Source organism: Chlamydotis macqueenii, chromosome 1, assembly GCF_036417535.1.
Source record: "Chlamydotis macqueenii isolate bChlMac1 chromosome 1, bChlMac1.mat, whole genome shotgun sequence".
NCBI lineage: Eukaryota > Metazoa > Chordata > Aves > Otidiformes > Otididae > Chlamydotis > Chlamydotis macqueenii.
The window spans coordinates 70835543-70849270 of record NC_141556.1 but is presented as its reverse complement, the minus strand read 5'-3'; the positions used below and the strand labels follow the sequence as shown (position 1 = coordinate 70849270).

General features: G+C 40.8%; 1 protein-coding gene across 3 annotated transcripts; it reads right to left on the bottom strand.

Annotated features, from left to right (window-relative positions):
• Window positions 1-4695: 4695 nt before the first annotated feature.
• On the bottom strand, window positions 4696-12915 carry MGST1 (microsomal glutathione S-transferase 1). Of its 3 annotated transcripts, none has more exons than XM_086756133.1 (4): window positions 12895-12915; window positions 10237-10384; window positions 7941-8035; window positions 4696-5538 (listed from the first exon to the last, which is right to left on the bottom strand). In XM_086756133.1, exons 2-4 carry the CDS (start codon window positions 10360-10362, stop codon window positions 5292-5294), a joined length of 468 nt encoding a protein of 155 aa, XP_086612259.1. In that variant the 5' UTR covers window positions 10363-10384; window positions 12895-12915; the 3' UTR covers window positions 4696-5291. The 3 variants fall into 3 exon arrangements, with proteins under 3 accessions (XP_086612259.1, XP_086612267.1, XP_086612250.1); XM_086756141.1 differs by lacking the exon at window positions 12895-12915 and adding an exon at window positions 12620-12786; XM_086756124.1 differs by lacking the exon at window positions 12895-12915 and adding an exon at window positions 12233-12373.
• Window positions 12916-13728: the final 813 nt, after the last annotated feature.

The following is a 13728-nucleotide window of genomic DNA, read 5'->3' as shown; positions in this document are numbered from 1 at the left end:
ATCATTAAAGTATTTCCCTGCTTTCAGTCCTTCCTTTCTTTTTTTCCTCCTTATTGTTTCTGCAGAACTGACACCACCTTCTGAATTTATTCCCCCTCACTGGACATGCAGTACCCATGAGACACTCACTCTTCTTTTTTTCTCATTTTTAGAAAAGGCAGGTTTCTTGGAACTTTCTCCATTTACGTTCTCTCAAAATTGCACCAGCACATGTAAGATGTAGAATAAAAGAAAGATGCTGTCAGTGGTGATGCACACTGGGATCCACCAGCAAAGAAGAACTAAATATAAAAGCATTCAATTCTGGAGATTATGTGGCCACTGCTAAAATAATGTCCTTTAATGCATAAAAATAAACTACTCTTAAACGTGTTTCCATGGCAAAAGCAGCTAGGTATGCAGGTCAGTACTTGGAAGTGCTGTGCCAAGGAATGGAGGCTGACTAGTTAACAGAAGTCAGCCACCATTCCCCTGCTTATATTACAACTGAGTAGGCTTTGAAGAAAGCGTGTTGGAGATGTCATTTTCCACTCATTTATATGCATTCACTTCACTCCACGCTTGCAAGGCATGCCCTACATCACTGTAGTAGTACTTACAGAATTTATGACATAGGATCATGGCTATAACTTCACACATTGCAAGCATTTGTGCAGAATACAGTCCCATGTGTGCGTATTCACCATAACATACTCCTAAGAATGCTTAATTAGCACTGTTATACAGAAAAAAACTTCAGGCATTATACCTGCCTACTTTTCTCATGCCTACTTTTAAAACAGAAGAGTCTTATTTCTTTACATGTGGAAAGGGGCACTACATTTTTGTTTTCCAAGAGTGTATAGGAGCAAAGAGCACTGTTTGAAATATTTCATGTTCCTCCTTGCACTGCAATAATTTAATAAATGCCCTCCCCCCCAAACCAAACCAAACAACAAAGTCAATAAAAAGAACGTATGTTGTTTTTAAAGACTAAGTTTAGTATGCATATAGTCCAGAAAGAAACAATGTTATATAAAAGAGTGAATCAACACCTGTGTCCCAAAGTCTCACACCTTTCTGGAAGTCATGCTGTGATTAAACTAACCTCAGAAGAAGGGCAGCCATTCCTTCTATGGTGTATTTTCCACTAGAGGTCAGGCTGAAGGAGCTGATGATCTATCCTAGCCTTCAAAATCTGTGAGTGGGAGTTACTAATCAAGATCTGGAAGTTTCAAAATCAGTATTTAATTAATACTGCTTTGCTTCACTCAAAGTGAATCACAAAGATGTATTTTTCTAAGTGTCCAACAGCTGGAGGTATTTAATCATGAGACTATTTTAACATATGTCAAAACAACCTTTCACAAAGCACTTGATGTGTCATCTCAGTCGGCAGGACAAGGTTTGGAAAAAGATAAAAGTTCTTCCTAAACTTCAGCCTTGAAATGAAAAACATGTTACTTCAAATAATAACAGACAACATTATCATTACTTTTGAAAGGGTATTTTTAAACTTTTGCTTTTTATTTTTTGCTTTCACAAAGGACATACATTACAAGCATTTTCCACCAAAAATCTAGATTGAATTTGTTTCTGTAAATAACAAGGAAGAGACATGGCTAATCATGGAGTATATAACCATAATAGACTTCAAGGGACTAGAAAACTTTTCAAAACTCCAAAGTTACTTGAGTTAGGAACCTCAGCTTTTCTTTTCCTGTATTTTGGTGACTTAGGCAGTTCCATCACTTTCAGAAGCATTGACCCAGCTTCCTGAAATAAATACCTTGAAGGCAGTGAAGTTTAGATATACACTTGCTTCTGAAAATTCAAGGAAATATTTAATGTATAATTTATATTTTTAAACACCTGCTTTGTTGTGACAGGACATGAAGCCATGCTCAAATGGCAAGTCCTAGCTCAGAGCTCTTTGCCAGTCACCAGCTCTCTCAACAACTCACTGCCTTCAGCACATCTGTCTGCAGCCACAAAAACCAGGGCAAAGTAACTTTGGCCAATGCCACATAAGCATTTACCCATAGAGTCAAAAACTAAATTGAGGAATTGCTCACAGGTTTACACTTCTGAAAATGAAGCAGCCCATGAAATTCACTGAGAGACAAAATCAGCTAACTAGGTCAAGTTATGTCAGCTGGCATTTTAAAGTACCTCATGGTCAACTATTAGAGCCACTTCAAAGATACACAAAGTACTTTGGAGAATCATAGAATCATAGAATGTTTGAGTTGGAAGGGACCTTCAAAGGTCATCTAGTCCAACCCCCCTGCAAGGAGCAGGGACATCGAGAAGTAAGAATATAAAATGGCAGGAGTAATTGGCAGAGAGAAGAAAACTTATAGTTTCTCCAGTTTCTAAGATTAGTGGGAATAACAGGCATACGGAACAGAAATGAAGCCTAGAATTTTGACCTCTTTTTTATATGCCTACCATTGACTAGCCTTTTCTCTACTTTCACCAGGGCAAAAGCAGCATACCTGCTGACAAATCAGTTGTTTCATCAGAGTTATAGATTATTTTGTTTAATGATTTTTTAACAGAACTTGATACTAGCAGTCCAAAATTCACATGCGCATGTTTTAAAAGGTGAAAATTCACTTTAGCTCAGTAATACATTCTACTAATACGCACTTTTTCCTTTACTAGTTATCTGGATAACAAGCTAACGTTTTAAAATGTGCAACTGTACAACAGGTACAGCATACCTGTCTAAGGCATGGCCTGGAGAAATGCAGGAGTTGTTTGACAGGGACAACTCCAACACACTTCCGCAGAGCTGGCAGTCGGAGTTTAACTGAAGATGGTAAGGCAGATTTCCCAGATTGAGCACATACCCCACTCAGATGCACAGATGGTATTTGTGGGAGCAAAGGAAAATAAAATATAGGTTTAAAATAAATGCAAGAGAAACACAGAACAATATTGAATCACTCTAGGTATTTCTAAAGGTTTCCATTTATCTTATCTACTTCTCAGCACATAGCGAGTGTATGTTCAGGGCTTTGAAACCATTGAGCAAATGAAAGGGATTTAAAACTAGTTTTGTTTCAAATGTAAGATCATAGAAATAAAGACAGGCTCCAGGTATCTCTCTTCAGAATGAGATTTCTGTACAGAAGTTTGATGCAAAAGAGTTAAAAATGCTGTTCCTGCATATGTCTGGCAACGACAACTAGGCTTGTCAGAAGAGCCTTTTTGATGCTAAAGGAATGGATTCATTCTGCTGCTGAATTTCAAATGAGTCCCTCTGCATGGTGGCTACTTTCCTATTGTTTTAAATGGATAGAAAGACACACAGCTCGAAAGAAGAGGCAACCTACAAAGAGGTGAAGGAAATACAGCTCTAGATGCTTGTAATACAATGTAAGGAGGCAAGAGTAGCCACAGACTGATCAATCTAAGTTGACAGGTTGACTCTGATGACTGGGCCTCAGCTTAAGGCCACCGTCTCGCCCCTTCTGCATCTATCACTAGTCCTTCTCATGGTAGGAAGAGCTGATGGCCAATCTTACCTTATTACAATGATATCGTCCAAGGTAGCTGATCTCAAGATCCCATGAAAAGCTAGCAGAGAATGAAGGAATAGTAGGAAAACAGTACAGGCAGGAAGTGGTCTAGAGAGATGTGAGAAGAAACACAAAAGCCCATGTTTCCCATTGGAGTCCCTGGTAATCCAGAAGCGTTGACACGTCCTTACTCTGCCGTATGAGGAACTGAAGCTCCACAACCTTCTACTTTTAATCTTCCTCTCTTAAGCATCCACCTTCTAGAGGATCCAGCTCTTCATTATTTCCCTTGTTAGTTAATTTCCACTAAATCACTGTTAACTTCTTGATTTCAAGTCCTACCCTTCTCTTGTTTAGGAGACATGACTTGAACACTATCGTTGAACTGCAATAAAAATCTCCCTTTGGATTAAAGCAGTCCATCTGTACCCTTCCCGACTGCTCCTGCTACCTTTTTCAGTTACCGCCTAATGTTACACTGCATGAACTTCCACTGGCTCATCTCACAACTGTTGGTAGATAGGCAGGCTCTCCTGTGATACGCCTGACAGTACTACATCCATTTCTCCCATGCAAAAAGAAGAGAAAAGCAAAGTCCTTGGCATACAGAGGCAGCAGAGAGAAGTCTCCAGCTCCTCTCTTGGTCATCCCTTAAGAGCACAGCTTCTGGGGTAGGAAAGTAAACCAAACTTGTGTTCTGACTTCTGCCATTTAAAACTTATTGACCACCAGCACACTCCATATAAAGACTCTTCTGGGTCATTTTTTTTTTCTCTTGAAATCTTGTGCTATTATTTAAGCCATAGCTACAAAAACAAACAAACAAACCAAAAAAGACCAGGAAGAGTCCATAAAGAAAATATTTCAAACTAACACATCATAGAAACATAGAAGCAAAGAACAAAATTTTATATCAGCAACATATGTATGACAATGTGACATGCAAAGTAATTATATATTCAGATCTGAATTAATTGATACATATATTTGCAAGTGTCACTCATTTTATGCTGAATTTATTAAAAAATAAGACTCTACAAAAAGTCTACGCTTCATTCAGTCACAAAACCGACGTTTGGGGTAACTTCAACAGAAAGAATTACTTCAGATTTTCATCGGTGTCACTAAACACAGTCTAGCCCAAATACTTCTTTTTCTTTTTAATCTATTCAACTGAGAGAAATGGAGCTGCAACGGTTTAGGTTTTTTAATCCCAAAGTGGATTATACAAAAAACAATTTCATCAAAGATTTTTTACAACAAGCCTAGCATTACTGGTTATAGCTTATTATTAAGGTAAGCATTCTTCAAAGAGCTGTATGATTGGAATCTCTTCCAGATACACAGTGACATGCTATTTGCTGGCTGCAGTAAGAATGAGTAAAAATGAAAACAAAAATACAAACACGCTTTTTTTTTTTCCTCTTGTCTTTATTGATTTAGACTTCAGAGCTACAGCCAAAAATAGTGCATCTGTAGAAAATTACCACACATGCTATCAATACAGCATCATTGCATGTTTAGAATCATAAGCACTTGACAAATCGCAAAGGGAACATTCAATTTAACATTTTGGCAATGCAGGCCATGAAGAGGGAATACAGGCAGAAGGATTTTTTTTTTCCTTCCAAAATAAGTATTTCTGAACAGGAATGAAAAGCCTCTGTCAAAAAAAATGAATTCCAGTCACCACAGAAAACTCATGCTGGCTCATTCAAGACATCAACATACACTACTGGAAACTCTGCATGGAATGTTGGATGGTACACTGAAGCTATGACTCTGCTACAGGTACAACGCCGTCTTCAGTACTTTGTATGCCATTGAGATGGTCACTGCATACCCAACTGCCCAAGACAAACCTCTGCCGGGCTGGGGAAGAGGGATCAAGTACGCAAAAGTGTGAGTGATCCTAGCCCCAGCAAAGATCCTGAAATGCAGCAAGGCTGTGTACAGGTCAGGACCACTAAGAGCATACAGGAGTCCAATGCCAAAAAATGGGACAACATTTTCAAGGTCATTCAGGTGGCCTCTGGGGAAAGAAGCAAAGTTGTTTTACAGTGTTACATTCTGTTGAATAAACCACTTCAAGTACAATTATTTTTCAGCATTTTCAGATCATGCTACTGCGAAGGCCCTAAAACAACTGCTGACTTCCTCTACAGCAAGGACTTGATTCAGCTACAGAAATGATTTTGGTATGTTCATCTGACATCGCTCTGGTCTCTCTTGCCGCAACCCCCGTTTTTAAGCTTCTGATCTTGTCTATTAAAGGTCTTAGCTTTTCCCCAGGATCTTGGTAATATTAGGGACTTACATGAAGTATATAAGTGCACCTGGGTGTGGGTTGGAAAGAAGACAGCTGGAATTTTCTTGTAGCCTCTCTCAACTGAACATCAATTAACTGGATGACTGTGACTGCAACTAGTAGACTTCATAGCCCAGATGGTCTATTCCAATCCCATAAACTCAGTTTTTAGTCTCCATAAAGAAAATATGAGATACCCTACATATGAAACATTCCATCAAATCTTACTGGAGTTCTATCATCATGAAGAATGTTATTTTTGAGCATCTAACAGGTGTGACAGTTATGCTTTTGGTTAATTTTCTTCACTACAAAGCACTAAAATAGCTGAAAAATGTTTGAAATTTGGAAACCATAAATACTAAAAATGTGTTGAGACTGAATTCCAGATCTTCAAGTATTCTTTCATGCCTCTTCCTAAACCTTCCCTGCTCCCTCTACCTCTTTAGATAAATTATACTTCCAGCCAAATTTACTGATTGAAACAACCTCTAAGCCTTACTAATCATGTCAAATTTCACACCTAACTAGAATCAGAACACGGTGCTGTTTTGCAGCTGCTTTCTGAACTCATTTATCATTACAAGGAAACATATCCTCCAGATTTTTTCTTTTTATCCCCAAAAAAAGTACACTGAAGAAAGTTGTGTCCTTTCTATACCCACAAACTGAACAAATTCCACTCACTTATACAGAAGAGAAGTCATGCTAAATCTATGTGGCATTATCTGTTGCCACAAAGCTTGCAAAAAAAAAATATAGTAAACTTCCATTACGAACCATTGTTGGGAAGGGAAAATGGATGCTGCAACACCAATGGAATAACTAGAACCAAGCTGACTTACTGGGTGTGGGGAAGTCTGAACAACTCTGCAAAATACTAACATAGAATTTGATAATATAGTGCTTTCAAAATCTAATCTATCTAAATGACTCTGAGAGGTGGTTGCCATTTCTCTAATGTAACAATTTGAGTTAAAAGGGCATCTGGTTGTAAATTTAGGATTGACTTAGTTGTTCTCTTAGAATCTACAAATAGAAAGGAATTACTTGCCACCAAAAGTGCCCAGTCAGCAAACTAAACAACTAACAACTCCCTGAACCACTCAGGAGCAGAAAAGGAAAGTTAAGAGCATCTTTACAGTCCATTGAGATTAGACTCTTCTTTCTGAGATTTTAATCCAGAAGAGATATAGAAATATACCAGATGCACTGTTCTGAAATCAGAGCTGATACTTATTTTAAAGATCTTATTTTCAAGGTGGTTTAAATGAGAAGAATATATTCATATTCAAGTTTTTGGTATAAAAATATATATAGCAAATAAACTGTTAGCTTCATTAAGGAATAATGATATGGAAAGCATTCCATTAAAGCTTCCCTTATTATCACAGGTGTATCAGCATCTTGAAAGTTACGAATTTGGTAACAGAAAACTTCACCATCAGCTAAAATTAAAAAAGCTCCAACATTTAGCCCACTGAAATACAGCTTACACTCTACCGTGAATCTTGCAAAACAAAATACATACACCACAGGTTGCACATTGCCGTACTATTAACAGCATTCTTCTAGAAGGCTGGTCAACTTTCCTGTACAATTGACACATCAGTGAGTAACCTTGATTCAATTCGGCAAAAAGAGCACAGGCTTTGACTCCCACTCTGTACAATTTGGCAGATTAACACTCTCATTACAACTCTGGAGTTCCATGACTTTAAAACAGCTTTACTCCTCTTCTCCCCTGTTATTTCCTTTACACTTCAGGAAAAGATGCAACTATTGCATGCAACTGGTGTTCAAATTATACAGAAAGCTGATTTACACTTAATGGACACTGCTAAATCAACTTATGGTCATATTTCACAATCTTCTCACCACTTCCTACAGGATACTATCCAAGAGTTAGCTATTACAACCACATAATGACTTATTATTTTTAGTAGGCATGCTAAGCATTTGAATTTGGAATAGTTTGTTAATTTAAACAAGTTAATGTATCAGATTACTACGTAAAGGAACACAAAACACTCATAGGCTTGCCAAAGATAATGGGGTGAAATTAATTCCTTGATTAAGTATTATTATCCTAGTCAAAATAATTTTTAAAGCCTCCTATGCATTACCTGCGTACACGTTCAACATCTGGATCAATCCGCAGATATTTTTTAGCACTCTCGCCTTTTCCAAATGATGCTGTATCTTCTGGGTTGGCAAATGCCTATTTCAAACATAAACACACAAGAGACAGTAGAAGCCAGAATGTTTTTTTCCAGACAGGGCAGCTTGCTATAAAGATCACTCTTTTTACTAATGCCTCTATAACCTCACATAACTTACCTGAAGCTAAAAGCACAGGGTGTAATATATTGTTCACGGTGTTATTGTTTTCTTGAGCCTAGCCTGTACGTAGCTTGCGTGCTGACAAATTAATGTAATGCAATTTATGCATGCAGATAAAGCCTTCTTGTAAGATGGACAAGCATGGCAGATAACTGATACTCAGCCTGAAGTAACGTCAGTGGGCTGAAGGCACATAAGGATCTGGAGGGTAGAACTTTGTACTGCCTAGGTCTCTTTTTCACTATACTTGACAAATTATCTGAAAGCCCTTTTGGATCCCTTCCTTCTTCAGAAGTCTACACAGCAATAGAGACTTACTCTTATCCTCATTTACGACCACGTAAGTTTCACCCTTTCCTCTTAGGTACAAATTTTTCCACTTATATGACCTGTTACTATCTCTAAATACTATAAGACAATACTTGAAAACAACATTTAATTCACTTAGTGCAGACCGCAGTAGATCTGTCCTTGCTGACAGATGTAGTAACACATGCATTGTGGACTGTTCAGGCTATGCTATGTTCAGGACTGTTCAGGCATAAGTGAAAAAAAACTTTTGATTTTAGGAGAGCTACATGATTGCTTTCTAAGGCAGTCTTGATCCCTTTCTGTGAAATATCCTTGGCCTCAAAATTCTGGAGACATATTAACAGTATCAGCTTCAGCAACATTTTACCTCCTCTTGCTCCACTAACAGCTTTCCTCCATTTTTTCTCTAATATTTTAAAGACTTTTTCATATAAAATAAGAAACAAAAATTACTTGTCTAATTTGTCTGTTTGTAATATTACTGTCTGTCATAAGAAAACCAAGAACTCCAAATTAATGAAGGCTCTGTTGTCACCTGCATACATATGGATCGTAACATGGTATGGACATTAATACAGGACTCCACTGGATCTACAGATAGGACCAGTATAGCTGACATGCTTCCACAAGAGCAAAAGAAAGTAAGGTTACGACACAGACAGCTGGGTCCTATTTTGAACACACTGGACAGTCTGTGTGCTCTACTATTCTCAATCTTCAGCTGTGCCAAAGACCTAGAGAGCTATCAGAAACCAGCAGTAGCTCAACTGCTGTGCTATTAGGATCTCGTGAACAACAGAACAGTTCAGTTGGGTTCTCTTGCACCCAGCAGGAACAAAAAGCAGCGTTTCAACAAAAGAACTGCAACAAAATCCTTGAAGCACACACTATCTTGCAGACGCAGATCTCACAAGAATAGCCATATGGAGCAAACTCAGGGCCCTTTCAGACCAGGACCAAGTGTTTCCAACAATGGCCATGAGTAGATGCCTAGAGAAGACCAAGAACACGGCAAACACAACACAATGCTTCCCACGGGCACTCTCTCCTAAGCTAGATGCAGCTTCTGCATTATCTAGCAAACCTCCCTGGATCTTTCATATACTTCTCTAGCCTACACATCAATCCATGTAAATTTTCAGCCTACCTCCCATTCTAGAAAAAAATTCATTTTTTTTTTTTTTAAGACAATGATCTATCTGCAATGGGAAGGCTAAAACAGTTAGAGAATGTAAAGAGCTTTAGAATTGCTGGATGAAAGAGTGTTTGTGTGTGTGTGTGTTTGTGTGTGTGTATACATATATATGTGTATATATGTGTCTATGTATAGATGCATAAAAATCCACTTCATACCCCTTATTCTGGCCCTACTAGTTGGTTATTCATGTAACATGGCTCTATCTCTCACTTTATTTGCTTTATAAATTGGATACCCTGGACACCAGCTTTCTGCAGAAGACAGTGGAAATTACAGTTATGAAACTCTTATCTTGAAATAACAGAAATGTTCTAGAAGGGTAGAGTAAGTAAAATGCAACAGTAAGATAGAGTCTCATAATTATCTCATAATTAGGTTAAAGACGTTGTCCATGTGAAATCAACAAAGCACCAGCACGCCAAACTCAGAATATCATTAGAGGAGGGAAGAGGAAGAAAAAGAACAGCACCAGTATTTGAAAGCTGAAAAGAAAAGAAACACCTGTGATATCTCTCTATTTCAATACAAATTTCAATCTATTCTACCAGACAGTATTTCCAATTTCTTACCTTTCTTGTCATTCTGAAGTATGCTGTTATAAGGCTCATTAGCATCATTTTTAGGAGAACAATAGTCGCATAGGTAGCATAAGCCCGGAAGACTTCATTGTCAATTAACTGGGTCAATTTAGCCATTTCTCTGCTTCTCACTGACGACCTTTAAAAAACATTGAAGTTAGACTAACATCATAGCAATCCAAAGTTCTGACAACAAGATTGTCAGAGTAGCCTTTTTTTCACTGCAATGACAGCACAATTTCGCCACTGTGAAAAGCTAATTTTCAAACAAATGTAATTTTTCTCCGTTTATTTTCACAATGGCATAATGCAATACTTTAAGATGAGATTTAGTCACAGAGATTAGTACACTTTTGAAATAACACAAGGAGTTAGACCAATTTTAGACCAATTCATTTGAACTAGTGAATTTCCCTGAGCAGTTATCAGGATAGTAAGAGTGTGATGATGCAGTGCTTAAAGAGGAAAATTAGTACTGCCTATCTTTTTTTTTTTTTGTAAAATGACACAATTATAATTGCACTTCAGCTTTCAAACTAACCAATATCTTCCCACCCAGCAATAACTTGTGATCAAACTGAGTTAAACACGCATTTTTCTCCTTTGAGACCTTCTTCTTAAAAATTGCTTTTAGCATGATTCAGAGGCAAAGATTAAGCTGTAATGACAAAAAGCAGAGAACTATTTATGCTTTTATCATGGGAGATTTAAGCTAATGAAGTCTCTTTCCAATGAGACCATACCAAACCCACAATCCTATGGAGGTGGTACCTTTTATCAACACCATAAAGTTAAGAACGCGATGAGGACTGCACGCATGTAGAACGAAAAGCACGTCCTGTTGCACATCCAATCCGTGCTCCGCGTGGAGCAAGGCTTTTGCCACACCAAGTGCTTTAAACATGCACTTAGTGAGTAAGACTCCATAAAACTAGCATGTCTTAGCTTCACTCAAGACCAAAATAAATGAAGTTAACTATAACAAAAAGCACATTATTTCCTATGATCTAATTTCAACAATAGTAATAAAAAGTTAATAATAATAATAATAATAATAATAATAATAACAACAACAACTTGATTACAGCTCCAACAATCTCCCATCTTGCTATCAGCACAGAGTCTCTGCCAGTTATAGCCAAACAAGGGAAACCAGGTGAGCTGAGAGCTGTAGAAGACTCTTGCTCTGAAGGCACATCCTGGGTGGGGAGGTAGGCAGGACGGAGGTAAGCAGCTATTTGCTCAGTGAAACAAATGTAGGCTTGCCTGGACCTGTCTGGCTGTGGTGACAGGATTTTGGTCCCTCTCTCATCCTTTCTAAAACAGTGCTTGGGTAACCGGGCCAAGCAGTGGGTCTAGTGACAATGGGAAATTCAGTATCACTCTCTCTCCTCTCACATTACAGGACAGCAGTTCTCAAGATAATCAGCGATTCAGTAAAGATTTTCCTCAGTAACAAGCAGAAACTGCAATTTTTAACTTTGTATCACAGCAGAAAGCGTGTACAGTTTCACACAACAAAAATAAAGTAAATCCATGGCGTCAGAGCATCATTCCTGAGTGGATTTTAAAGCCATGCTGAAAACAGATCCAAAGTCATGAACTGTTCACCAGCATCTCTGTGTTCCTCCCACTGGAACTACACCCCATTTCTCCATTTTCCCTTCTTGTAGGGTTGATCTCTCCAAACCCGCAAAGCCCAGGCCTCACCTTCGCTATGAAGTCTAGCAAAGAATTCATAGTTTGACCACCACCAGAAACGCAAAAATAAACCCCCCATACTAAAAGCGCCCAGGGCTGAAAGCGGGATGCCCAGTAAGACGACAAACAGCCTGACCCGCAAAGCTAATGTAACACCTCTCCGTGCTGCGACTGCACAACCCGGGCCCGGTGAAGCGCCCAACTGAAGGGTCTCAAAAGCCAGCGGGCAAAGATGGGCTCAGCGCGACCGCCGGCGCCACTCCCCCGCCCAGGCCCCCGCCCGTACCAACGCAGCCCGGGCCTGCGCCCACGCCGGTTTCACTTCGGTCTTCCCGTGCACGGGGGGCGGGCGAAGCCGTATTGCAGGAAAACACGGCCTCGGCCCAGGCCCAGGCCCCGCGGGGAGCCGCCCCCGCCGATCGCCGCGGGCACCGGGCTGCCGCCTCCCACCCCACCCGACAGGCTCCAGCCCCTCCCCGAGGAAAAGCCCCGCCGCGTTTTGCGGGGCGACCCGGGCGCCACGCGCCCCTCGCCGCACCCGCGAGGGGTTTCGCGCCCGGAAGGCGGCGAGGCACCGGGGAGTTGGGGGGGCGGGGAGGACGACGACGACGGGGGACGACACCTTCCGCTCCCGCCCGACAGCGGGAGCCGCCATCGCGCAGCGCCCACGCACCTCGGCCGCGTCCCCCCGGAGATCAACGCACACCCCGGCGAACCCCGCTGCTCCCGACCGGTCGCTGCGCCTCCGCCCGCCCCGCGGCCCGGCCCGGCCCGGCCCTGCCCCGCCTCGCCTCGCCCCCTCGGGCGCGGAGGCGGATCCTGGCCCGGTGAGGGCTGGCAGCCGCTGCCGCCCCCGCCCGACCGCTGCCCCCCGCGGACCGCTGCGGGCTCCGGGACCGGTGTCGGTGTCGTGGCGGGCAGAGCGCCGGTTCTCCCGCGGAGGCTCACCCAGGAAGGGCCGGGTTCAAGCTCGGACCCCAGCGAACGTCACCTGAGAGGAAAAGAAGGAAAAGCAAGGAAAAACAAGCAAGAAAAAACCCTCCTGGCTGGACACCCTTGGATTTGGAGATAGAGGGGAAGGAAAGATGATGACCCAGCCAGGCTTCGTTAGAGACACGCCGTGTCCAGGGACGGCACAGACTCCCGAGCCGGCTCAAAGCTTACCAGAAAAACTCTGTAAAGCACCTAAAGTCTCGGTACTTTGGGCCCCTACATAGTTTTGGTGGATCTGAACTTTTACCAAAGGGAAAAAAAAAAAAAAACCTAAAAATGCTTGCATTGCCAAGCCATCAGTGCTGTTCCTATCAGTATGCATCATGTTACTTTGCAAAACATAACAATAAAATAACTTTGGGGCTGGCCACAGGTTTCTCCTACCAGCGTGCTAGGATGTGATGAGAGGAGGAAACCTGGTGTCTGAGCTTCCGACTGCTTCTTCAGAAAAAGTTACTCCATTCCCACAGCACTCCTCTGCAGAACTGGAGCAATGCTTGTGACTAAGCAGTTCATGATAGACAAGACTGAGGAAGGTAGAGATAAGTGTACTCAGGTGCCCAGTAAAGATTTCAGCAATAATTCTAAAGATGTGTACAAAATCAGAAAAGGATACAATTTTTAAAGCTGTATCATCAAGGGAAAAAAATGGTCTTAGGTACATATATTCAGCGTTCATTAATGTTACTTCTGTGCTTCATATTGTGTTAAAATACTTGTGTGTGCAGACCTTTGTGACTCTTGCTGTTAATCATCAAACGCAGCAAAACTCATTTGAGCAAGGACTGT